We start from the raw sequence: 25914 nt of genomic DNA on the forward strand, positions 1-25914 counted from the left end.
GCCATCTTGAAGATCATTAGTGAAACAGGTTTGGTGCTTTGTGACAATACAGGAGTTAGCACTCGATTTTTCTGGTAGTAATCCAAAAATTAGCAAAAAAAGTGTACAGAATTCAGTTTTGAATTTATGATGTTGGAATTTGAAACGACTGTCCCTGGAGTTAATTCAGAACCGTAATTGGTGCACTACCATACCCATGGAAAATGATAACTTTACCCCACTGGGTTAGCGCTATATTTGATTTGAAACCATTTAATGCCATCACCAATTTGGAGGGGCTGCTGCCCCCTAAGTTTTAACAGTTTTTAAGTTTATTTATTTGGTGTCACAAGTAGGCTTACGTTAACAGTGCAATGAAGTTACAATCCCATGGTCGCCACATTCCGAAGCCTGTTCGGGTACAGGGAGAATTTAGCATGGCCAATACACCTAACCAGCACATCTTTCGGACTGTGGGAGGAAACGAAATGCAGACAGAGAAAGAAGGTGCAGACTCCACACAGGCAGTGACCCAAGCCAGGAATCGAACCTGGGTCCCTGGCGCTGTGAGGCAGCAGTGCGAACCACAGTGCCATCCCCCAGGGATGTATGCTTTCCAGTAGGATGTTAAATGGAGACCTCATGTAGCCTCTCAGATAAAGATCCTACGGCACTATTTTAAAAGAAGAGCAGTGTGTTCTAGCCAATATTTATACCCCGTGCTGATTGTGGAGTTTGCCGTGTACGATTTGGCTGCTGCCTTTCCTGGATTATCACACTCACCGGTCATAAAATGCTTGGAAATGTTCTGAGGTACGTAAGGTACCGTGTCCGTGCAAGTGTTCCCATTCCCACCCCCACCTCAATCTTGACACACACCCCATTGTCTTGCATCTGCAGCTAAACTCATTTCCAGATTCCTTCTTCACTTTTAACTTTTAGCCTATATATAAAAAAAGGACAATACAGTTCTGTAGGAGGGTCACGCAGACTCGAAGCGTTAGCCCCGCTTTTCTCTCCACAGATGCTGCCAGACCTGCTGAGTTTACCCAGCGTTTTCTGTTTTTAACTGCAAAACGCACAACAAAAAAAAAATTATTGGTCAAACTGCACTTTAATGGAGGTTTAGTACAGCAGCTCACAGCAACAAACACAAAGAGTGATGATCTGGTGCAATTCATCACAATTTAGGACTAAATGCTCAAAATAAAACCGAGAGGCAGAGTGACAGTCCAGGAGATCCATGTTAAATTGCCCCTTCATGTTCCAAGATGTGTAAGTTAAGAGGGATTAGTGGGGTTATGGGAATAGGGCCTGGGTGGGATACTGTCAGACAGTAGGTGCAGTCTCAAATGGGCCAAATGAACTCCTTCTGCACTGTAAGATTTCTATGATTCTAGATCTCCCAATATGGGCAGCATGGTGGCACAATGAGGACACGGTGGCAACAATGGTTAGCACTGCTGCCTCCACAGCACCATGGACTTGGGTTCAATTCCAGCCTTGGAAATCTGTGTGGAGTTTGCAAGTTCTCCCAGTGTCTATGTGGGTTTCTTTCAGGTGCTCCTGTTTCGTCCCACAGTCCAAAGATGTACCGATTAGGTGGATTGGCCATGCTAGATTACCCCTTAGTGTCAGGAGGATTAGCTAAGATAAATGCATGGGGTTATGGGGGTAGTGCCTGAGTGGGATGGTGGTCGATGCAGTTTTGATGGGCTGAACGGTCTCCTTCTGCACCGTAGGGATTCTATAATTTTCTCTGACAGGTTGTACGAGACTCACCTTCCCCAAACTGGAGGACAGGAGATTCCTCAGCGAGCTGGTGGTGTTGCAGCTACTGGGCGTTAACAAACTGTTGAATGTTTGCAGGGATGCTGAAGGCTTCGACAAAGTGCTCAAGGAATCAAACAAGCCAACAGGCTTCATCTCTTTATTCAATGAAGGCAGCTGTAGGCTTCCTGTAGGAAAGATTCAGGAGAAAAATGGTTAACTGTAACCGCATGGAAAAAATAAAATTCAGGATTATTGCAAATTATTGCAGGATTATTGGGTTTAAAACATTAGGCCCAGAATATTTACATTAATTAAACGAAAGTCAGATTAACTTTTTTGCATTCAAGTAAGAAACTTTGATAATCAAATTAGTAATCTTTTGAAAACGTAATGAATTGGGGAACACTGAAAATAAATTCACACAACACATTATTAAAGTAAACTAAAAAGAGTGCAGAAAAGATTTACTAGGATGCTACCGGAACTCGATGGCTTGAGTTATAAGGAGACGCTGGATAGACTGGGACTTTTTTCTCTGGAGCGTAGGGGTGATCTTAGAGGTCTGTAAGATAATTGAGAGGGGGGGGGAGTGGATGTGGCGGCATAGATCAGCTAGATAGTCAGTATCTTTTCCCAAAGGTAGTGGAGTCTAAAAGTAGAGGACATAGGTTTAAGGTGAAAGGGGAGAGATACAAAAAAGTGTCCAGAGGTGCAATTTTTTCCCCCCCACACACAGCATGATGAGGGTCTGGAACAAGCTGCCAGAGGTAGTAGTAGAGGCAAGTACAATTTTGTCTTTTAAAAAGCATTTGGACAGTTACAAGGGTAAGATGCATATAGAGGGATATGCGCTAAAATGTGGGCAACTGGGACTAGCTTAGTGATAAAAAAAAAGGTGGCATGGACAAGTTGGGCCAAAGAGCCTGTTTCCATGCTGTAAACCTCTATGACTCTATGTGACTACTGTCCTCTTTTGTGCACTCTCGATCTCCACCATTTAATCAGCAGAAGAGGTTCAAAGGTAAAAGATGTCCAAAGTTGTGCGGGCTAGGTGATTTAGCCATGATAAATTGTTTATTAGTGTGCTCCTATGATGCTAGTTCATGGAAAAGTAGGGAGTAGAAGAATAGAAATTGGACCCACCCAGCATTGAACATAAGATTTTGAAGAGAAATGCTATACATATTAACAACGTTTCTCTCTCCCTCTCCCCCACCAACAGATTCTGCAAGACCCGAGCATTTCCAACATTTTCTGTTTCTTTTAAAAAGGATTACTGCTGTAATATCTACTGCCACCACTAGAGGACAGTAAGAAGTCTCACAACACCAGGTTAAAGTCCACCAGGTTTATTTGGGAGCACTAGCCACTAGCTGCTCCTTCGTCAAGTGAGTGGGATTTCAGTTCACAAGCAGGGCGCATAAAGACACAAACTCAACTTACAAAATAATGGTTCGAATGCGAGTCTTTACAAGCAATCAAGTCTTAAAAGGTGCTGACAATGTGAGCGGAGACAGGGTTAAGCACAGGTTAAAGAGATGTGTATTGTCTCCAGACAGGAAAGTTAGTGAGATTTTGCAAGTCCAGGCAAGTCATGGGAGTTACAGATAGTGTGACATGAACCCAAGATCCTGATTGAGGCTGTCCTCATACGTGCAGAACTTGGCTATGAGTTTCTGTTCAGCAACTCTGTTGGTGTGTGTCGTGAAGGCCGTCTTGGAGAACGCTTCTTTGAACCTTCAAACAACTGCACAACCTCACAGATGATTGTCTGCAGCAAACTACCCAGCCTTCAGTGAACACGACACCACACAACCCTGCCACAGCAACCTCTGCAAGACGTGCCGGATCATCAACACGGATGCCATCATCTCACGTGAGAACACCATTCACCAGGTACACGGTACGTACTCTTGCAACTTGGCCAACATTGTCTACCTGATACGCGCAGAAAAGGATGTCCTGAGGCATGGAACACTGGGGAGACCATGCAGTCGCTACGACAATGGATGAACAAACACCTAATCACCAGGCAAGGTGTTCTCTTCTGGGTGGGAAACACTTCATTGGTCACGGGCATTCAGCCTCTGAGCTTTGGGTAAGTGTTCTCCAAGGCGGCCTTCACGACAGAGTCGCTGAGCACAGACTGATAGCCAAGTTCCACACACAAGGACGGCCTCAGCTGGGGTCCTGGGTTCATGTCTCATTATCTGTAACCCCCATGACTTGCCTGGGCTCACAAAATCTCCCTGGCTGGAGACAGTACACATCTCTTTAACCTGTGCTTAACCCTCTCTCCACTCACATTGTCTGTATCTTTAAGACTTGATTACCTATGAAGACTCGCACTCCAAACATTATTTTGTAAATTGAGTTTGTGTCTTTATATGCGCTCTTTGTGAACTGAAATCCACTTACCTGATGAAGGAACAGCGCTCTGAAAGCTAGTGGTTTTTGCTACCAAATAAACCTGTTGAACTTTAACCCAGTGTTGTGAGACCTCTTAGTGTGTTTACCCCAGTCCAACGCCGGCATCTCCACATCACCCCTAGAGGACGCACAGGAGAAATGAGTTTTCCAATTGTTAAAATAGTTTTCACTTGTCCCCAATTGTAACACCAAAACATTTTTCCCTGATATTTTGTACAAGTTATAAACCACAACAGCAATTAGAAGGCAGCAATCTAATCAAGACATTTACACGACACACACACACACACACACACACACACACACACACACACAGTAATTGAAAACAAAGACAGAGCAAAGCTCAGGCGGTTTCGAATAATCTTCTGAACTGGATGATTACCGTCCTTTAAACAATGCCAGCGTTTTAGAATATGTTGTAAATTTTATGAGGTGATTTCATTCTTTCCTTTCTGCGCAGTCAGCACTGGCTTCCACCGCTCAGATTGGCTAGGTTATCGATGTGGGATGATGCTCATACTGAATTAATAAACACTATAAACTTATCAGAAAGTAAATTTGCCCTGACTCCAGGAACATTCCATAATGGCTGCATATATTTAAAATTCCACCCCACCCAAATATCAAACTATTAGGCCATGGATCACATCAAGCACAGCGGAGGAAGAGAATTCCACCAGTCACTCTTCTAGGTTTTTTCTGAAAGTAAGAGAGCCTGGCGACATTAGAAACATAGAAGCCCTGAAGTGCAGGAGGAGGCCATTCCACCCTTCAAGCCTACACAACAGTCCTACCCAGGCCCATAACCCCATGTATTTACCCTGCTGGTCCCTCTGACACTAAGAGGGCAATTTAGCATGGTCTACCCACTTAATCTGCATATTTTTGGACTGTGGGAGGAAACTGGAGCACCCGGAGGAAACCCATGCAGAGACGGGGAGAACATGCAAACTCTGCAAAGACTGTCGCCCAAGACTGGAATTGAATCCGGGTCCCTGGTGCTGTGAGGCAGCAATGCTAACCACTGTGCCACCCTGCCACTAAACAGTGATGCTGAAGAGTACTCAGATCCTTTGGGTTTATCTGCTGCCTGGACCACATTATTCCACCAGTGGAGGCATCAGTTGGTCTGTAGTGGGAGGATTGCAGCTGGTTCTGATTGCTGCACTGTGGGTGAGATGTAGTTGCACAGAAGAGGATGTAGAGAACTGAAGCAACGTTGCCAAGACTGCAGAGGTTTGGTTATTGTGGTGAGTCAGATGGGCTGGGGCCGTTTTCCACAGAGGCCAAGAGGAGAAGCAAGCAAGAGGCAAGCGTGTGGGGCTGTATGTAAAATTGGGGGGAGGGGGGAATATAGAGATAGATAGAGAGAGAGAGAGAGAGAGAGAATCCATAGCCAAGGGATGGGTTTTGCATTGGGACATTGGGGGAGAAGAAAAAAAAAATCAGACAGGGGCAGGGAAGGGTTCAGTACATCACAGATGAACAGGGTTACCTTTAGTATCACTCAAGCCCATCATCCAGTCGAAGGGAGAGTCCTCCTTCTTCCTCAGGGTTGGAGCAGTGGCGGGAGAGGTTAGGTTACTGCTGATGCTGGTCGCACTTGGCGTGGAGTTACATTCAGGGGGTGGTGGTTTATTACAGGTTGATCCCTCGCTGCTATTTACCTTCTGGAATACAGACAAATGACATTCAAAATTAAATACAAGACATTAACAGCTTTCTTTCCAAACATTGTCTATCACAAGAAAAACCACAAAGACCACCAGCAAAATTGGGGGGGGGGGGGGGGGGGGCATGTTGAAAATAGGTAAACATTATTAATTTACGGATTATGGTAGCGTCATTGGCTAGGCCAGCATTTATTGTCCATCTCTATTTGTCCTTCAAGAGGTGGTGGTGAGCTGCCTTCTTGAACCACTGCAGGTCCTGAGGTCTAGGTACACCCACAATGCTGTTAGGGAGAGAATGCCAGGATTTTGACCGAGTGACAGTGAAGGAACAGCGATATAATTGCCAAGCCAGGATGGTGAGAGGCTTGGAGGGGAACCTCCAGGCATTGGTGCTCTGCTGCCCTTGTCCTTCTAAACAGTCGGGATCATGGGTTTGGAAGCTGCTGCCTAAGGAACCTTGGTGAGTTCCCGCAGAGCATCTTGTAGACGGCACACACAGCTGCCAGTATTCACCTGGTGGTAGAGGGATTTGTGAAAGGCACAGCAATCATCTAGGCTGCTTTGTTCTGGATAGTGTCTCCTTTGAGATCCCACGCACGTTCAGCCACAGAAAATGATGTACTGCACGTTCAAAGTGAACAGGCTGCGCACATGTGGAGAAAATTTAGACAGAAGGTGGATGAGGAATAAAAATAGACTGAGACCTGATTGCTGCATACCGTCATGCTGTGATGCAACAGGACCACATGAAGCTCAGTCATTGCAAAAAAAAAAGAAAGCAAGATTGCCAAGGGCTTTATAAAAACAGATGATTCATTATATAATTCAGGAAAGAGAACATTACAGCACAGTACAGGCCCTTCAGCCCTCAATGTTGTGCCGAGCTACGTCCAATCCCAAGATCGAGCTATCCCACTCCCTCTAATTCTGGTGTGCTCCATGTGCCTATTCAATAACTGTTTGAAAGTTCCTATAGTGTCCGACTCCACTATCACAGCAGGCAGCGCATTCCACACCCCAAACACTCTCTGGGTGAAGAATCTACCTCGGACATCCTTCCTATATCTCCCACCACGAACCCCTGAGGAACAACTACCTACAGAAACCAGGTTAGGTATTCCTAAGCATCAGCCTTGATTCAGTATTACTATTCTCACGATGGAGTCAGAAGGTCAGTACTTCAAGCCCTATGCCACAGACTTGGGCACAACATCTAGGGTGACAGAAGTGTAATAACTGAAGGAGTGCCGCTCTGTTGGTAGTGTCCGGGGGGTGGGTGGTGTGTTGGGGCAAGCACTACCCACTCAGCCACAGCTGAAAGTCCAACCATCTTGAGCATAGATGAATGGAAATAAGGGAAAATAACATTGGAACCATGCAACACTTCATCCTTAAAACAAAGAAGTCCATGCTCTGAATTTCTGAATTCTCATATGCACCGACAGCACAAAATTTCAAATTAATTTAGCACGTCCTGTACCTGATCAACCTCACTGGTCAAGGGAGGTTTGCACAAAGGCTTGTTCTTCCTCAATGTACAAGGACAGTTGGCTTTTATGCCCCATTTCCCCCTGGTAGAATGAACAATGTTTCCAATCTGATACAGAGCTGAAACGAAAAGAACAAACAACAAAATGGATCAAGTAGACGATAAGTTGAACGGAGCAGCAGACTGTTGTCACAGAACAATCTTGGTTAATCCCGTTATCTAATGGATTCACAAAGGCTCAGACTGTTGCTAAGTTGCCTCAGGTGCCTATACAACAGCTACTCAATGTCCACACCGGCAGCAGCCAAGTTAGATAAGCAGGGCTTTGCCCAGCTGGAATATAGATCGCGGCTGGGAGTGGTTATTGCACAATTCAAATCACAGACAAGCAAGTTGGGAGATGTAATCATTTGAAATGAAGTGAGATCTGCCTAATAATAATCAGAAATCCACAGCCAGTTTGTGCAACCATCAGGACAACTAAAAGGTCCTGCATTCAGTAGGACTGCAACACCGATGTACATGGCAGGTAGCAATGTCAATTGGAGCACTCATTTTCCATTAATTCCAGTTATAGTTCAGTGAAGGGCTTCTACCATTTACAGTGCAGAGGATGAACTACGCACTGCAGGTAGTTATGTTCAGCCTTTGTGAAGTTACTGCGCATAATAATTCAGAACCAATTCTACACACGAGCAACTTAATTGTTTAGCACCAGCAGGTTTGGGAATTGGTGCACAGGGGCGGGGCTTAACAATATTCCCTTTTAATTTCTTCACCCACTCCTCAGTGAGTCAACCAAACATTATAAAGAACGGTGGTCTAACCTCCCAAAGCTACTGAGCAATGACAAGGGGAGGATTTCAACTTCTTCCCATTTCAGACAGTGTTGCTGCTCTGCCAGGATAGGATCATTGAACTAGTAACGGCAGCAAGACACTTCAGTCACATTCATGTGCTAATCATATGCAAGACTTACATTTTTAACACCACCTTTCAAGACTCTTGCTGAGGTTCTGTTCCACAAACCCTTTAGCATCTCACCAATGCGGCAACCCTTCAAGTGAAAACTTAGACTAAGAAGCTACACAGATGCAGGTAGAGGCCATCTGGCCCTTCAAAAGCCCACTCTGCCATTCAATAAGATCATGGCTGATGTGATGACTTCATGTGGGTATGCCGGCGTTGGATTGGCGTAAACACAGTAAAAAGTCTGACAACACCAGGTTTTAGTCCAACCGATTTATTTGATAATAGACTCACAAGCTTTCGGGGTTAGTCCCTTTGTCAGGTGATGAAGGGACTAACCCCGAAAGCTTGTGAGTCTATTATCAAATAAATCGGTTGAACTAAAACCTGGTGTTGTCAGACTTTTTACTGTGATGACTTCAGCCAGGCTAATGAGGTTGGCTTGCTAGAATATGAACTAAGGGTCTTTTCCGTGCCCACTGGGCACCGCAGGGGCAGGGGTGTATTATTATCGACCCCGATAATCACATTTTAATTTGACGTTTTTAGTTTCTTGTGTGCTTTAGTTTTTTACTCTGAGCGGTTCCCCCTCCTTTTGGGAAGCTGCCCTTTTTGACTTGTCCCCAAGTTAATTTGATTTAGTTTATTTGGTTGGTACACAAAAAGAGGTACCTGATGAGTCCTAACTGATGGTTAAATCAGGAAGTGTCATACTCCCTACTTAAAGCAGGTGTGTCAGCCTCCCAGCCTGCATTCAGCAGGGAGCTGGCTGTGTACAGATGTATGGTGTAAATAAAGTAACTTGGTGACGGGACTTTTGCCTCCGTGGAGTTATTACAGCTCATCGGCTCGTGCTCCGAATTTCACTTTCCAGTCAGCCCCCTCCATCGTAACCATTAATTCTCTTGTCTATCAAAAATCTATCCAACTCCACTCCCCCTACCTTGAATAAATTCAATGACTCAGCCTCCACTGCTGTCAGCGAAAGAGAACTCCACAGACATAAGATTCTCAGAAAAACATTTCTCCTCACCTCAGTCTTAAAAAAGGGAGACCTCTTAATCTCAAACCACGTGCACTAGTACTCATCTTCCCCACTGTGGGGGAGAAAATCCGAGTAGATTAGAAAAATGTCAGATAATCAGGGATTTAAGTCACTAACAAAATACCAGCAAAAGCGAAATGACCTCAGATCAGATTAACAGTTTAACTTGGGAAAGTGCCTGCATAAACGCACACAAGAATGAGATTTGAACAGTATTTCTGATTTAAACATGTATTTTGGTATGTTAGATGCACCAACTGTATAAAAGTAATTGTGCATTTTAGCCAGAAGCAGGCTGCTGTGAGGGGTGACGGGATGAAGTCTTAGCAGACAGAACCACATTCTTAGGAAACAATGAAACCTCAGAATGTGCAAGTTCTCATCAGTGAGGGCTGCTAGCAGTAGGGTTCACGGGGCTACTTAGGAAGAGAGTTTTCTCACACGATTCAGATAAGACAGGTCCCTTAGATGTGAGAACGTATATCTGTTTTGTTTGGCTAGAGTTGGTGGAAATCTTAAATTTGACCTTTGTAGCCCAGCATCAGGGGTTACTAGGCAACACAGGATGAAGCATCAGCAGTAGGGGGACCTATTGAAATCCATTGCCAGAATGCAGAATGCAATCGTCTAAAGTATGTGTGACAGGTGAACCTCCGCTGCACTCCCTCTATGGCAAGTATATCTCTTCTTTGGTAGGGACGCCAAAACTGTACGCAATACTCCAGGTGTGTCCTCACCATGGGCCTGTATAACTGCAATACGACATCACATCCTTACTTGATGCCCGCCTATACATTCAGCTCACTGTCTAGCAATCAAGAGCTGGTATCTTTTTTTAATTATTTATCTGTGGGACATGGACATTGCTGGCTGGCCAGCATTTATTGCCCATCCCTAGTGGCCTTGAGTAGGTGGTGGTGAGCCGCCTTCTTGAATCGCTGCAGTCCCTGTTCTGTGGGCTGGGGAGGAAACTCCAGGATTTGACCCAGCGACTGCGAAGGAGCGGCGATATATTTCCAAGTCAGGATGGTGGGTGGCTTGGAGGGGAGCTTGCAGATGGCGGTGTTCCCATTTATCTGCTGCCCTTGTCCTTCTAGATGGAAGTGGTTGTGGGCTTGGAAGATATTGTCTAAGGATCTTTGGTGAATCTTGTAGATAGTACACATTGCTGCTACTGAGTGTCGGTGGTGGAGAGACGAATGTTTGTAGATGTGATGCGAATTCAAGCAGGTTGCTTTGTCCTGGATGGTGTCAAGCTTCTTGAGTGTTGTTGGAGCTGCACCCATCCAGGCAAATGGGGAGTATTCCATCACACTCCTGACTTGTGCATTGTAGATAGTGGGCAGGCTTTGGGGAATCAGGAGGTAAGTTACTCACTGCAGTATCCTAGCCCCTGACCTGCTCTTGTAGCCACTGTGTTTCTTCTCCCCTTTAGCTCAGACACTGAAAACTGTAACGATTCCACGGTGAACATCAAAGTCAGAGGCCGGGGAGCAAATTTAGGATTTTGGGATCCAAATGCCCAGTGCTGATGGCAGATGCATCACTTGCTTACAAACTAGTGTTTTTCGCAAAAGTTTTATTCATATCAACCCCACAGGAGCAGATCAGTCTTTACAATTGTGTTAACTTGCTGAGCAAAATACCCCTTTACCTGAACCAGGAATAATTTGTGTTGGCATCAGCTTCTCTGGCTCATGGACGTGGCCGTTAGCACACTTCAACCAAGAAAACATCTCTTCTTTGCCATCTGTGCATCAGGTTGGGGGAAGAAGAGGGAAAAAAAATGTAAAAACATTACAACCACATATTATATATTAAAAAAAAAATCAGGTTGTTATTTCTCCAGTGGCATTACACTTTCACGTAATTTATTATCCACCAAATGTACATAATGGCTTGCAGGAACGAAAGGTCAGCAGCCCGGAAATGCAAAAGTGCTCAGACATAACCATGGAACAGCAGCGCTCCATCTATGCTTCAAAAACAAAAGGACTCCATTGGCCATGAGATGCTTCAGAGCTTCCATAGGTGGTGAAAGGAGCTATACATATCCAAGTCTTTCAATGGACTGTTTAGAACCCCAATCTCCTGATCTGATCAGACTTGCCGTGCAGTTGTGCCTCTGGGACTCTGCCCAATTCAGCTGCAAAGATACGGATGGAGCGGAGATACCGCACTGATCCTCTGGCAAATCCCAGTGCCTGAATCAATGTATCAGTGCTGAAATTGAGTATTTGTTGTATGGGAAGGTGAAGTGGTGGTGGTGGTCACAGATAGAACGGTCCAGACGGCAACAGCCAAATAAGTCTCCACCGCTCGATTCCATGGTCACGGGTCAGGGACACAGTGAAGAATGCTGCACTAATACAGGGTATGTGTTCCAGGAGGGAAGTTAGCTATGTGAAGATGTGCAGGTTAGATGGGTTTATGCTAAACTGCCCCTTAGTGTCGGGGAGCTAGCAGGGCAAATACATGGGGTTATGGTGATAGGACCTGGGTGGGATTGTTGTTGGTGCAGACTTGATGGGCTGAACGACCTCCTTCTGCATTGTAGGGATCCGACGGTTACAGGCCAGTTCAGCTGCGCAGCTCACCTTGCTGTGGACTGATCTTCTTCATCTTGTAGCAGTCGAGGCAGACTCCAAAACCACACTTGGGACACACCCAGTGGATGTTGAAGAGGGTTGTCTCGCAGGCATCACACATTTCTCGAATACCTCGGACCGCTCGCTTCCATGCGATCTTTTCTAAAAGAGACAGACAGACAAGGATTGAACAAAGATCCTTTTTCCCGCTTGTTGTTTCAATGTCTATGCAGTAGAGATGGTAACAAAAAAAGAGCGTTTACAGAACATTTTACATTTTTAAAATCAAAGACCGTACGCCTCAAACTTAATTACTTGATCAACAGCCTTCACAAAACCAGTTCATCATAAATCGCTCTCTCACTGTCCTAGGAATAGGAACCACCTTTCACTGAACGGAGGAGGCAATTTAATTGTGACTCAACCCTGTTTACTTTATTAGTGCAACAAGGCGCTAGCATCGATTTACTTCCTCTTAACTTGAGCAAATTCCAAGAATTAAATAGATTTTCTCTCTCCAAGTTTTCAATTCTAAATCAGCAACAGCCTTTTGCCTTTATTTTTTCCAAACACCTACGTGGATGTCACTGACGAATCCTAGTAAATCACTTGTTTGTTTGCTCAGAGGGTGAAGAAAGGGGGTTTATGAAGTTTTCAGAACATTTTAAAAACAAGTTATGTGGGATTCAGGTCCCAAACGACTCAAAAGCTGAACTTTCCTCCATCCGAATTAGAATTAAAGCAAAAATGTGCTGCATCACTGAAAGAAAAGTTTGCATTATTGAAAATAAATTCTGGTTTTACAGTTCAGAATTAAATGAAGCCAAGGAGGCAGCAACAGTATGAATCAGTCAAGATCTAACTGATTGATGGAATAAGCTTGAAGGGCTGACTGGTCTCCTTCCGAAGTAATATTTTTCCCACATTCAAAATATTCCGATCCATCTTTCCCACATCGGGAAAAAAAGCATAAACCTCACACTGAACACCACGTGCTACAGTTTTGCCTTTTCACTCAAGTCTTCTTCCATGCTCCTTTGAAAAGGAGGCAGCCATGGAAATGTAGATGGATTGGACTGTGGGTATAAATGGGTCTTCTCTGAAGTAGCAGGTAGAATCCAACAGGGATCAGTGCTCGGGTCCCAGCTATTCACAATATACACCAACAGATGAGGGAACCAAAAGTAACATTTTCCAGTTTGCGGGTGACATGAAACTTTATCCAAGTCATTAATACGCATGGTGAAATGCAGAGCCACAGTACCGGTCTCCACTTTAATATGTCCTGCCAATCAGATATTCCTTTTATCCCTGCCTCCAACTTGACAATCAATGACAAATCCTTAACACCAACTTTACCTCCTATCCATTGCTTTTCAATTTTGTTAATAATGGTGCACGGAACTTTACTAAACACCTCCTGGAAATCCACATAGACAACATCCATGCACATTCCCCTATCTAGCAATTTAGTGACCACCTGAAAAATATTCAATTATATTATCCAGATCTACCCTTCACAATTCCACGCTGATACACATCCAATTGCTCAGGTACTCTCCCTCTGCAGCTAGGATTTCAGAGACTTCCTCATAGCTGATGATAAACCAGCAGGCCCATCATCACCTGGTTTCTCACTCTCCCTTCAGTAATAGAGTGACAGTTATAATATTTTACAATCCAAAAGAGGCAAATTCATGAATAAAGGAGGCTTTGGGAAAATTCTGAAGTGCAACTATAATTTCCACGCTCGTTTATTTGGGTGGGATGGAATGGGATGGAAAGTATCCAGTCCTGGCAATTTTGTCTGTCTTAAGTCTTATTATTTTCTCCATTACCACAATTTTATTTCTTCAGTTATATTAAATCCATAAATCTCCATTGCCGGCTTATTTTAATATCCCTTATTACACCACCCAATATTTTATCCTCTTCCTCTATGGTGAAAGTAGATACACAGTGTTCGTTTAGCAAGCCTCCATTTCCAATTGATGGGGGAGTCAGTTAATATCTGCACTGAAAACAAGAAATGCAAAACCACCTCAAGGTATAATCGCACCAACCTGATTTTAGCAGCAACCTGGTTAAAAAGTCACATTTTAAAGAGTTCGACTGAACTAGGTATTTCACAATAAAGAACAAGCCAATCTACTCTTTTCTAAACCTTGAAAGAGTAACAGCCGAGTGTGCAAGAAACTACAAAGGGTTGTGAACGTAGCCCAGTCCAACTCACAAACCAGCCTCCTAATCATTGATTCAGATAACTGCCTCAGAAAAGCAGCCAGCATAATCAAGGACCCTACGTATCCCAGACATTCTGTCTTCTACCTTCTTCCATCGGGAAAACAATACAAAAGTCTGAGATCACACACCAGCCGACTCAAGAACAGCTTTTTCCCTGCTGCCATCAGACTTTTGAATGGACCTACCATATATAAAGGTAAGACCTTTCTCTAGATGCTAGCTGTGACTGTAACACTATATTCTGCACTCTTTTTCCCTTCCCCTCTATATACTCTATGGTATGTTGTCTGTGTATTGCGTAGGAAACAATACTTTTCACTGTCCCCCCCCAATTCATGTGACAATAATAAATCAAATCAGCCAATTAGTTCATGACTTCCAGGGTACATTTAACTCGAGTCAAACATGTTCAACTGGGATCTTAACATCAAATGCACCAACTGTTTGCTGCAATCATGCTGTCAGCAAATGGTTCCTATAGTGTAGCAGTGCCCCATGACAGGCTGGTGTATCTGTTGATGGAAGAAGTTGCAACATAGTCTAAATTCGCATTTTTTTGGATAACAATTCTAAAATAACGTTCAGCTCAAAACCTACCAGATGCACCGGGGACGCACACCCACTCTCTCCACAGTGCGGATCAGAGGACCAAAGGAATCCAGCTTCTTCTAGGTTACAGTATGGCACGTTTTTAAATTATTTTTATTCATTCATGGGACAGGGACATCATTGGCCAGCATTTATTGCCCATCCCTAACTGTCCTTGTTCAGAGAGTCAACCACATAGTTGTGGGTCTGGAGTCACATGTAGGCCAGACCAGGTGAGGATGGCAGATTTCCTTCCCTAAAGGACATTAGTGAACGAGATGGGTTTTTCCTGACAATTGATAAGGTTTTCATGGTCATCAGTGGAGATTCTTCATTCCAGACTTGTTTTAATTCAAATTCCACCATCTGGGGTGGCAGGATTCGAACCCGGGTCCCCAAAACATTAGCTGAGTTTCTGGATTAATAGTCTAGTGACAATACCACTAGGCCATCACCTCCCCTTAACATATGTTACACATACATCGCACATGTAACATATCCTCGCTCTCTGAATCATTTAACTTTGTGTTAAAGAACTAAATTAGAGTTTTGGGTTCACCTCACACAGCTAGGCGTTATACCAAGTGCAGCAACTGTTGACAGGAGGAACGAGTTCTTTTATGGTGCACTAGATGTTCAACCCCAACTCTCCCTTTCTCACTGCTGCTTAACAGATTGAGGGAAAGCCTCTGACAGGATCGCAGATGGGAAAGTTACAAGAATAAATTCCTCCAATTAAATATTGGGAAGACCGAAGCCATTGTTTCTAAAGAGGAATAAGGAGTGGCACCGGATTAAAATTTTAAAAAAGGGTAACAACATACTGAGTCAAAGTTAAAGGTAGCTTTTCCAGGATCTGGGATGGAATAGGAGGATGGTGGTGGCCCACAGAGTCACTGAATCCTACAGTGCAGAAGGAGGCCATTCCACCCATCGAGTCTGCACTGACCACAATCCCATCCAGGCCCTATCCCCATTACCTATGCATTTTACCTTCTCTCGCTCCCCCAGACAATTTAGCATGGCCAATCCACCTAACCCGCGCATCCTTGGTTCAGTTCTGCAACCAACTGTGTTCAGTTGGGTATATGAATGATACATCAAGATTGAAAGATGGGTGAAATAGGCTAAAAAGTGGCAGATGAATTTGATGTCAACAAGTGTGAACTGATACTAAAATTCCAATTTGAAATTTGAGTAAGGGTAGAATAGGAGAAAAAAAAGTCTATGTAAAACCTTGATACAGTCTCATAGTATCGCATGCAGCAATGGGCTCCTTATTATAGGCAAATATTGACGCTTCAGAGAGGGTATAACATTGATTCACTCTGTATCCCATTCAACTGTGAGGTTATGGACAGTTGCATGGTTAGTGCTCAAGACACAAAGGTCTATGGCATAGGAATGAAGGGATACAGGCACAGGATAGATAACGTGATTACAATTATTTGCTTGCATGGATGGTACCTGCTTGAATCTTGTAACTTCTATGTAAAGTCTGACTAAATTAGATTTTCATTCATCAATAGCTTTCTGTAGCGAATATAAAAGATTGGTATGAGATCTGTTGAACTGATTTGAGTTAAGAACATAAGAAATAGGAGCAGGAGTAGGCCATCTAGCCCTTCGAGCCTGCCCTGCCATTCAATAAGATCATGGCTGATCTGTCGTGGCTCAGTTCCACTTTCCTGCCCTCTCCCCATAACCCTTAATCCCCTCTCTTATCAAAAACCCATCAACCCGCGTCTTAAAAATACTTAGCGAGGCAGCCTCCACCACTTCAACGGGCAGAGAATTCCAGAGATTCACCACCCTTTGAGTGAAGAAGTTCCTCCTCAACTCCATTCTAAACCCCCCCCCCCCCTTTATCTTGAGGCTGTGCCCCCTAGTCCTACTGTCTTTTTTGAGCGGGAAGAGTCTCTCCACCTCTATCCTATCCATCCCATTCATCATCTTATACATCTCAATGAGATCTCCCCTCATTCTTCTAAACTCTAACGAGTACAAGCCTAGTTTATTCAGCCTCTCCTCATAGCTCAACCCCCTCAACTCCGGTATCAGCCTAGTAAACCTCCTCTGCACTCCCTCCAAGGCCAAAATATCTTTGCGCAGGTGCGGCGCCCAAAACTGCACACAGTACTCCAGCTGCGGCCTCACCAATGCCCTATACAGCTGCAGCAAGACCTCCCTACTTTTATATTCAATCCCCCTCGCTATGAAGGCCAGCATCCCATTCGCCTTCCTGACCACATGCTGCACCTGCAAGCTGGGTTTTTGCGACTCATGCACAAGGACTCCGAGGTCCCACTGCACCGTCGCCTGCTGCAGTTTTTCGCCACGTAAGTAATAGTCCTTCCTACCATTATTCCTACCAAAGTGAACCACCTCACACTTGCCAACATTAAATTCCATTTGCCATTTCCTGGCCCATTCACCCAGCCTATCTAGATCCTTCTGCAGACTCTCCACACCCTCCGCACAATTTGCCGTTCCCCCAATCTTGGTGTCATCAGCAAATTTCGACACCCTACACTCGGTTCCCTCCTCCAGATCATCTATATAAATGGTAAAAAGCTGAGGCCCCAGCACCGACCCCTGGGGCACTCCACTAGTCACCACCCGCCAATCCGAATAGCACCCGTTGACCCCCACTCTCTGCCTCCTATTTGACAACCAATCCTCTATCCACGCTAACACCCTACCCCCAACTCCATGTCCCTCGATCTTCTGTAATAACCTCTTGTGAGGTACTTTGTCAAACGCCTTCTGAAAATCCAGAAAGACCACATCCACCGGCTCTCCTCTATCCACCGCCCTAGACACATCCTCATAGAACTCCAGTAAATTTGTCAGACACGACTTCCCTTTAATGAAACCGTGCTGCGTCTGCTCTATCAAGCAATTCCCTTCAAGATGCCTCGCAATTTCCTCCTTAATGACGGATTCTAACATTTTACCTACCACAGACGTTAAACTAACCGGCCCATAATTCCCCGCCTTTTGCCTGGCACCCTTCTTAAACAACGGCGTAACATTACCCGCTTTCCAATCCTCCGGCACTTCCCCGGAATCCAGCGACGTCTGGAAAATAACCACCAAGGCATCCACTATAACCTCCGCCATTTCTTTCAGAACCCTCTTTTGTTTCTTTGCAACCCAATGGTATTCTTCTAATTCAGATGTGTTTGAAATCATATCTGGCTTCAAACCAATTACACAAATTAAGAGTGCCAAACAATGTCATGAATACTTACTGCAAGGTTCCACCAACTTCAGCGCTTCTTTTTCAGACATAACCAATTGGCAGAAGTGGTCTCCAATATTAGCCAGAATGTACTTGGAGGTATCCAGGTCCAAACCCTCAACGTTACCATCAGAGGGCATCCACAATCGCAAGGCTTCCGGGTCGCACTGGTTCGGGCTGAGGAACCCCTCAGCACGCAGCACTCCATGTTTGTTAAAATGCAACCTGTAATGACAAAGTTATTGAAACTTAAATCGAACTGCCACTTTGCAATAATAGGAAACGAGCCAGCCTCCAACCGGGGGAAGGATACAATATTTGCAAATGTTCAGGCAAATTGTTGAGCAGAAGGAAGCCATTTAGCCCACTGCGCCCAGGCCAGTTTTCTGATAAGACTGATCAATTAGTCCATTCTCCTGGCTTATTTCCCCTCCCACCTCCCAAATATTTTCCTTTTCAATCCATCTCCAATTCCCCATTGAAAGTTACTATTGAAACTGATTCCCAGCAGTTCAGGCAATGCTTTTCCAGATTATGTCTGAGCAAAGCATATTTCTCAATCCATATCCCCCCTCATCTATTTGAAATTATATTTTATCACAAATGTCCAAAAGTGATCACGCTGAATTAGAAGATTTCTATTCTGCATCTCAAACGGAGGAAGCAAGTGACTTCAGAAGACGAGCAGAGATGAAATTTAGTTGTACATTTAAAAGTTCTGAAAGCCTTAGTTTGTGAGGACAGCACCAAAACTTCTGCCCTTGTCCGGGCTGGGATTCTCCAGTGCCGCTGCAACGAATGGAGTTTTGGCTGAGCGCCAAATTCTCCATTCTTGCCAAAAGCAGGGGCGGGAATGGCTGAAATCAGAGAGCCCTTCCCCAAGTCTTTCTTTTAAATAGCACCCAGGATAACCATTCACCGCAGGTTACCTTCCATTGAAAACAGGTCCAAAATGACCACCTGAGCCCTTCTCTTGAAGCTGTGCAATGGGACCGTAAGTCAGGTGGCCATTTGTCATGCGGCCAGATTATTTGAGCAGAAATAATACCCGCTGATCTGCAATACTTCTCATTGGTTGTGTGACTACAACCGGGAGCTAATTATGGTGCCCACAGCGAATCCAGCTGGTGGGACAGAGTTCAGCAGGTGAACCAGAAAGTTTTGTGCTCTCTACGGTTAAACGCACCACATGATAGGAGTTTGTCAGGTGCAGACGTCCAACCGGACATCCAACTGCAGTGAGAAACACACCTGGGTCAAGTTAATGGGTTAACACAGTGAAGCAGCAGAAAGGTGAGAAATTATACATCTTTCGGTTCGTTAGAAAAGCCAATGCTCACTTTCTGAAGTGGAAGAACCTGCAGAAGACAGTGGAGTCGGCCTCGTCTCGGTACCGGTGGTAACTGGCCAAGCGACATTCTCTGCACTTGTGCAGGTGGGGAGCAATGTTAATACAGGAGCCGTCTTGCAGGAAGGACTCGCCGCTCTGCTGCAAAGCCCGGACTTTCTGAGCATCGTTCAGCACCGACTGGGAGACATCAGCTACAAAACACAGCAACACCCGTGAGCAGGAAGTCTCATTAGATAGCAGGCACACCTGAATGGCAGTGTTTCACTGCCCCTACCAACCTGAGCTTGGTTTATGCACCAAGGCAGCCTTTCGGCTAAATAAACAAACATTTAACACTCCTCCCAATCCTTCGGAAATTGGTCCGGCTGAACCCAGACACCACGTGGTTACATCCCGGGATCATCTCTGCCTCACACCAGGTGACGCCACCTCGACACCAGCCCCCCTGCAATCCCTTTCCCTCACTAATCCATTTAGCAAACAGCCCAATAGAGCCACAAATACGCAGATAGTGAATATTAAATACAGCCCCTACCACAGAACCCTATTAAGTTACCCATTACCCAGCTGCTGTATATAGAAACATAGGAGCAAGAGGGAGCCATTTGGCCCTTTGAGCCTGCTCCGCCATGTACCGTCCATTGCTGTCCGAAATTATTTAAAAGCCGAATCAGAACAAAGGATGTAATAGTTAGGGCACGGGACTCACCCAGTGACTCAGTAACATATTGGACCAGGCCACACAAGCAAAGGAGACTCTAAGTCCTCACCAGTGTTTCACGAGCCACTGGCAGCTGCGTTACACGACAGTGCTGCAATTGACCTCGAAAGCATTTGATTATTGACAGCAAAGCAAAGAAACGCCCAAGTCAATACTACCCGCAAAGTGATAGCTTGAAGCTTTGGTGTGTGGAACCACTTACAAAACAGTTGCGAACTCAAGGGAAAGTATCGACAAAAGTTAGGATCATTCGAATTGTCAAAGGGTGTGTCAGCACTCTAAGGGTTAAATTATTGTATCCTGTATAAACACGCGATTACACAAAATCAGTTATATTTCTTGGAATTTAAGTCTTTTTTTTAAATTAGTGTCATAAGTAGGCTTACATTAACACTGCAATGAAGTCACTGTGAAAATCCCCTAGTCACCACACTCCACCGCCTGTTTGGGTACTCCGAGGGAAAATTTAGCAAGGCCAATGCACCCTAACCAGCGCAGCTTTTGGACTGTGGGAGGAAACCCACGCAGACAAGGTGTAGACTCTGCACAGAACAGTGACCCAAAGCCGGGAATTGAACCCAGGTCCCTGGCACTGTGAAGTAGCAGTGCGGCCCATGAAGGGGAACAGATGGGATAGATAGAGGAAAAGTACTTCCAATGTTTTGGGGGGTCTTGGATTGGAGAGCAATAACCTAAAAATAAGCTGGTCTTTTCAGGAGTCACAAAGGGTAGTAGAAACTTGCGACTGCTCCAGAAATGGAAACTGACGCCAAGTCAGTTGTGAATTTTATATCCGAGGTTGCCAGATTTGTTAATATCTTCAGTTAAGGAAGGGGAGGCAAAAGCGGATAAACGTAATTAGGTCATACATCAGCCATCATCCTACCAAATGGCACAACAGGTTCAAAAGGTGAGAATGTTCTCGTTTGTCTAAAACATATTTTACCCAACAATTAATTACTCACCTCTGCCTCTTCTCCCTTTGAAGACAGGTTTGCTCAGCAGGTCACCTCCTTCCCCTTTGTGCCTCTGATTCGGAGACCAGGTCTTGTGAAACGGCGAATTCTTCAAACTTTTTGGGCTCAGGGGTTCAAATCCTAGTTCTGAACTCATGCCAGAGGAGCAGCTCAAGTCACTCGCTGTACTTTCTGAATCACTCTCATTGCCGTCGATATGTAGCCGAGAATCTGCCAGTAAACCCTTGGCATGTTTTGCCTCTGAGTGCTCAGAAAGGCCCAATGACAGGGCAGGGGGCTGACCACACGGGCTGACTGAAAAGCCACTGGACAGGTTAAACGTGGGGGGTGAATGGGACTGAATGCCAGTCGTCACACCTGCCTTGATGTTTGCAGCAGGAAGCAACACCTGGCAGTTTGAAGGATCAGTCGCCAGAAAGCTCGCCCCCTTCTCTTGTTGAAGGGATTTCTCCTTCTCGCATCTTTCAGGCAGTCCATTTCTAGCCATCTGTGTTGGTGAAGTGGTCACAGGGCAGTTACTGGAAAAACCTGGCCATGACTCACGCTTGTCCAGACCACCAGCATTGGAGAGGCCCCCCACAGAAGGTGGTTTATGGTGATCTTCTACAAATAATGCTGACCTATTGGAATCTGGACAGATGGGGTTAGCATTGCTGTTGCTTACTGGAGTACACTGCTTTTCACTCAGCACTTCTCCCAATCTTTCCTGTTCAACAGTCCTACAGAGAAAAAAAAGACAACACTGCCAAATATCAACACCGCAGACACATGAAACACTGGCCTACAGCACAACTGCATTTAATTGGTTTCACGATTGTATGAACATACATTAAAATTAGAAGCAAAGAACATAGAACAGTACAGCACAAGAACAGGCCCTTTGGCCCTCCAAGCCTGTGCTGATCATGATGCCCTAACTAAACTAAAAAAAAATCTTCTGCCCTTAGTCCGTATCCCTTTATTTCTTCCCTATTCATGTACCCATCCAAATGCCTCTTAAATATTGTTAATGTGCCTGCTTCCACCACCTCCTCTGGCAACGCAATCCGGGCACCCACCACTCTCTGCATGAAAAACTTTCCCCTCACATTTCCTTTAAAAACTTTCCCCTTCTCACCCTGAACTTGTGCCTCGTTGTATTTGTCACTTCCACCATAGGAAAATGTCTCTGACTATCCTGTCTATGCCTCATAATTTTGTAGGCCTCTATCAGGTCTCCCCTCAGCCTCCATCTTTCCAGCGAAAACAATCCCGGTTTATTCAACCTCTCCTCATAGTCAACGCCCTCGAGTCCAGGCAACATATCCTGGTGAACCTCCTAAAGCAGGAGTAGGCCACTCAGCCCCTCGAGTCTACTCCGTTGCCGTTCAACAAGATTATGGCTGGTCCAACCATGGCCTCAACTTCACATTCCCTTAAGTCAAGAAATGTACATTTCACTATAGTTACACAGATTTGGCTCCCTCAGAAGGAGAGAAGAAAATAAATAGAGAAAGGAATGTCTAAAGATAGTGATATACCAGTGGTTCTAGTAGAGACTAATGCCCATTTGGACTGAGACGGACTTGATACATTGATATGGTGCTAGCTTTGCAGAGCTCTGTCAAGAGGGAAAAATGTGCTTACACAAAAGTCTGCAATTCTGCTCATCTGCATCTCAACTGTGATTAAAAAAAAAATCCAAAATAGAACAATTGAGAATGAAAATGTTTCCCGATGATTTCATAGAAAAAAGGTTCCTTCAGAATGGATTCTACTGTGGCTGTGAAGGCATCAGGCTAACATTGAGATTAGGTTTGATGTGGAGATGTCAACGTTGGACTAGGGTGGGCACAGTTAGAAGTCTCACAACACCAGGTTAGAGTCCAACGGGTTTATTTGGAATCAATTGGCTTTCGGAGCACTGCTCGTTCATCAGGTGAGTGAAGGAGCAGCGCTCTGGAAGCTTGTGATCCCTCCCACCCAAGTTAAACGCACTTTGTGTCAACTTGGCCTACAGTTTTAATCAGACCACTTACCCTTGGGGTACCACTGCAGTAATGGCTGGAGGGGAATTGGCAGGTGGCGGGGTCGTCTGTCTCGAGTCTTTGCTCTCGGGGGTGGTAGCAGTGCTGCCCAGCAGCATGTCACCCAAAGTTGAGTGAACAAACTGAGCTGCACGAATCGTCCTGGAAACCTACAGCAGGAGCAAGGCAACAGGTCAACATTAACCTGGCAACAACTTCAGTCAAAGACACCACCTCACCCTTCGGAAGACACACTGAGAAATCAGCACATTCAACATCACAAACAATCGTGAGCATCCTAGGGAAACGGGAACAAGTCCCCTCTCATTCGTGGGAGAAGTGAAAAACGTGCAAGATCCTTTAATTCCATCAACTATACCCTGACCATTTTTGATTTGATCAGGTTGAAGTATTTCTTCCAACTCCCCAACCTGTAAAACACATACCTACTGAATTCAACGTTACCAAGTTACAGTAAGCAGGTGTACAGTTCTGGTCACCCTATTATAGAAAGGATATTATTAAACTGGAAAGAATACAGAAAAGGTTTACGAGGATGCTACAGGGATTTGATGGCTTGAGTTACACCTAGAGACTGGATAGACTGGGACATTTTCCTCTGGAGCATAGAAGGCTGAGGGGTGATCTTATAGAGCTTTGTAAAATAATGAAGGACATAGATCAGCTAGATAGTCAATATCTTTTTCCAAAGCTAGGGGAGTCTGAAACTAAAGAACGTAGGTTTAAGGTGAGAGAAGAGAGATACAAAAGGGTCCGGGGGGCAATTTTTTCACACAGACGGTGGTGAGTGTCTGGAACAAGTTGCCAGAGGTAGTACTTGAGGTGGGCACAATTTTGTCTTTTAAAAAGCATTTAGACAGTTACATGGGTAGGGTGGGTATAGAGGGATATGGGCCAAATGCAGGCAACTGGGACTAGCTTAATGGTTAAAAAGGGGGCAGCATGGATAAGTTGGGCCGAAGGGTCTGTTTCCATGCTGCAAACTTCTATGATCAGATCAGGTGTGGTGATTTTCTGTTTGCTGGGCAGGTTGGAAGAGGGAAAATGTTACAGTTTACTCTCCTGAAGCACCAAGGAGAAGTTTCAGAGATGAAGAAAGTGTTATGTTAAATCATCTGGTCCACATATTAGGTTACACAGAATGTATAATTTCATCCAACCATCTTTACCAGCCCTCCTTCTCCTCATCATCTTCATTCTATCTGCCCAAGCACGTTTTAACCCCTGCAGACCGAAAGACATCCACCGCATTGCTGCCTGTGTCCTTACTTGCAATTCACCCTCAACCCTGCACTCACTAATCTACACTGGCTCCCTGGCAAGCAATGCCTCAATTGTAAAGTTTCTTGCCTTCTAACCCCTCCACCCCATCGTCCCTTTCCCTATTGAGAGGTTTGCAGATATCTCTCGAGGGTTGCAGGGTTTCAATCTGATCTCGCTGATTTTAATTGTTCCACCACTGGTAGCCTGTCCATGAATTTCCTCCCTAAACCTCATCAGCTCTTCTTTTACTTTTCAAATATTCCTTCAAAACCTGGAAATGGTTTATTACATTTAAAAAGTGCTATACAAATACAAAGTAGTTGTTGTTAACCCCATCAGCATGTGCTCGAATTCCTTTGCCCCTTATATTTATCTAGCTTCCCCCTGAAATGCATTTGCCCTATTCACATCAACTACACGCACAACGATATTGCGCCTTCAAGAAATGTATTTTGGTCGTGTTTGTGTCGGATCTGTTTTGGTTATTATTGGGGTTGTTTTGTCTGTGACCAGCATCTTGTATTGTTACTGCAGTAGCATAATTGATCTTAATTGCTATAATGTACAATTTTCAGAACTAGAGGGCACAACCTCAAAATAAGGTTGCGGGGGGGTGGGGGGGGCTGCAGTTTAGATTGGAGTTGTGGAGGAACTTCTTCACTCAAAGGGTGATGAGTCTCTGGAATTCTCTGCCCATTGAAGTGGTGGAGGCTGCCTCGCTAAATATATTTAAGTCACGGGTAGATAGGTTTCTGACAGACAAGGGAATTAAGGGTTATGGGGAGAAAGCAGGAAAGTGGAACTGATCCACTTCAGATCAGCCATGATCTTGTTGAATGGCGGGGGCAGGCTCGAAGGGCTAGATGGCCTACTCCTGCTCCTATTTCTTATGTTCATTTTAATCTGGACTAATGCAGGGTTGCTAATTTTGAGATTTCCTCAGGGGTTTTGCAGAATAGGACTTGGTTAGGTTGATTGACTGGAAAGCTCATATGACTGAATGCAGCTAGGTTTGTACAGCGAATTCAAGGTTAGATAGAATCATAAAATCTACAGTGCAGAAGGACACCACGTGGGCCATCAAGCCTGCACCAACAACATTCCCACCCAGGTCCTATCCCCGTAACGCTCACATATTTACCTTCCTAGTCCCCCATGACACTAAGGAGCAATTTAACATGGCTAATCAACCTAACCTGCACATCTTTGGAGTGTGGGAGGAAACCAAAATACCGGAAGGAAACCCACGCAGCTAAGGGAAGAATGTGCAAACTCCACACAGATAACGAACGACCTGAGGCAGAAATTGTGCCTGGGTCCACGGTGCTGTGAGCCAGCAGTGCTAACCACTGTACCACCCAATGCTGCTTTTGAGCTGAGAGAGGGCACTACTTTTCTCTTAGTCTCTGGGAGCTCCCAGTCTCCAGATTTATGTTTTATTTTCTGAAGTTCTGCTGTTTGTGGATTTATCCTTCTCTGCAAACTGCTATTTGGGGCTCTGTTCAGAAGTGTTAAAGGCTGGAAATCTAGCACCATATGAGCTTACTTGGTTT

At 44.8% G+C, this 25914-nt stretch overlaps 1 protein-coding gene across 1 annotated transcript in view; it reads right to left on the reverse strand.

Annotated features, from left to right (window-relative positions):
- The window catches only part of LOC145349289 (lysine-specific demethylase 3A-like), a 69435-nt gene that overhangs the window by 20376 nt on the left and 23145 nt on the right, over positions 1–25914 (reverse strand). Inside the window, exons 8-16 of the mRNA XM_080197826.1 lie at positions 23090–23247; positions 21060–21790; positions 19363–19564; positions 18033–18247; positions 11956–12108; positions 11013–11108; positions 7336–7463; positions 5678–5852; positions 1762–1937 (exon numbers count right to left, since the gene is read on the reverse strand). Of these exons, the coding sequence (XP_080053952.1) occupies positions 1762–1937; positions 5678–5852; positions 7336–7463; positions 11013–11108; positions 11956–12108; positions 18033–18247; positions 19363–19564; positions 21060–21790; positions 23090–23247 (2034 nt within the window). The remainder of the gene's footprint in view (positions 1–1761; positions 1938–5677; positions 5853–7335; positions 7464–11012; positions 11109–11955; positions 12109–18032; positions 18248–19362; positions 19565–21059; positions 21791–23089; positions 23248–25914) is intronic.

The sequence above is a fragment of the Carcharhinus amblyrhynchos genome, chromosome 1 (assembly GCF_965287045.1).
Source record: "Carcharhinus amblyrhynchos chromosome 1, sCarAmb.v2.hapA, whole genome shotgun sequence".
NCBI lineage: Eukaryota > Metazoa > Chordata > Chondrichthyes > Carcharhiniformes > Carcharhinidae > Carcharhinus > Carcharhinus amblyrhynchos.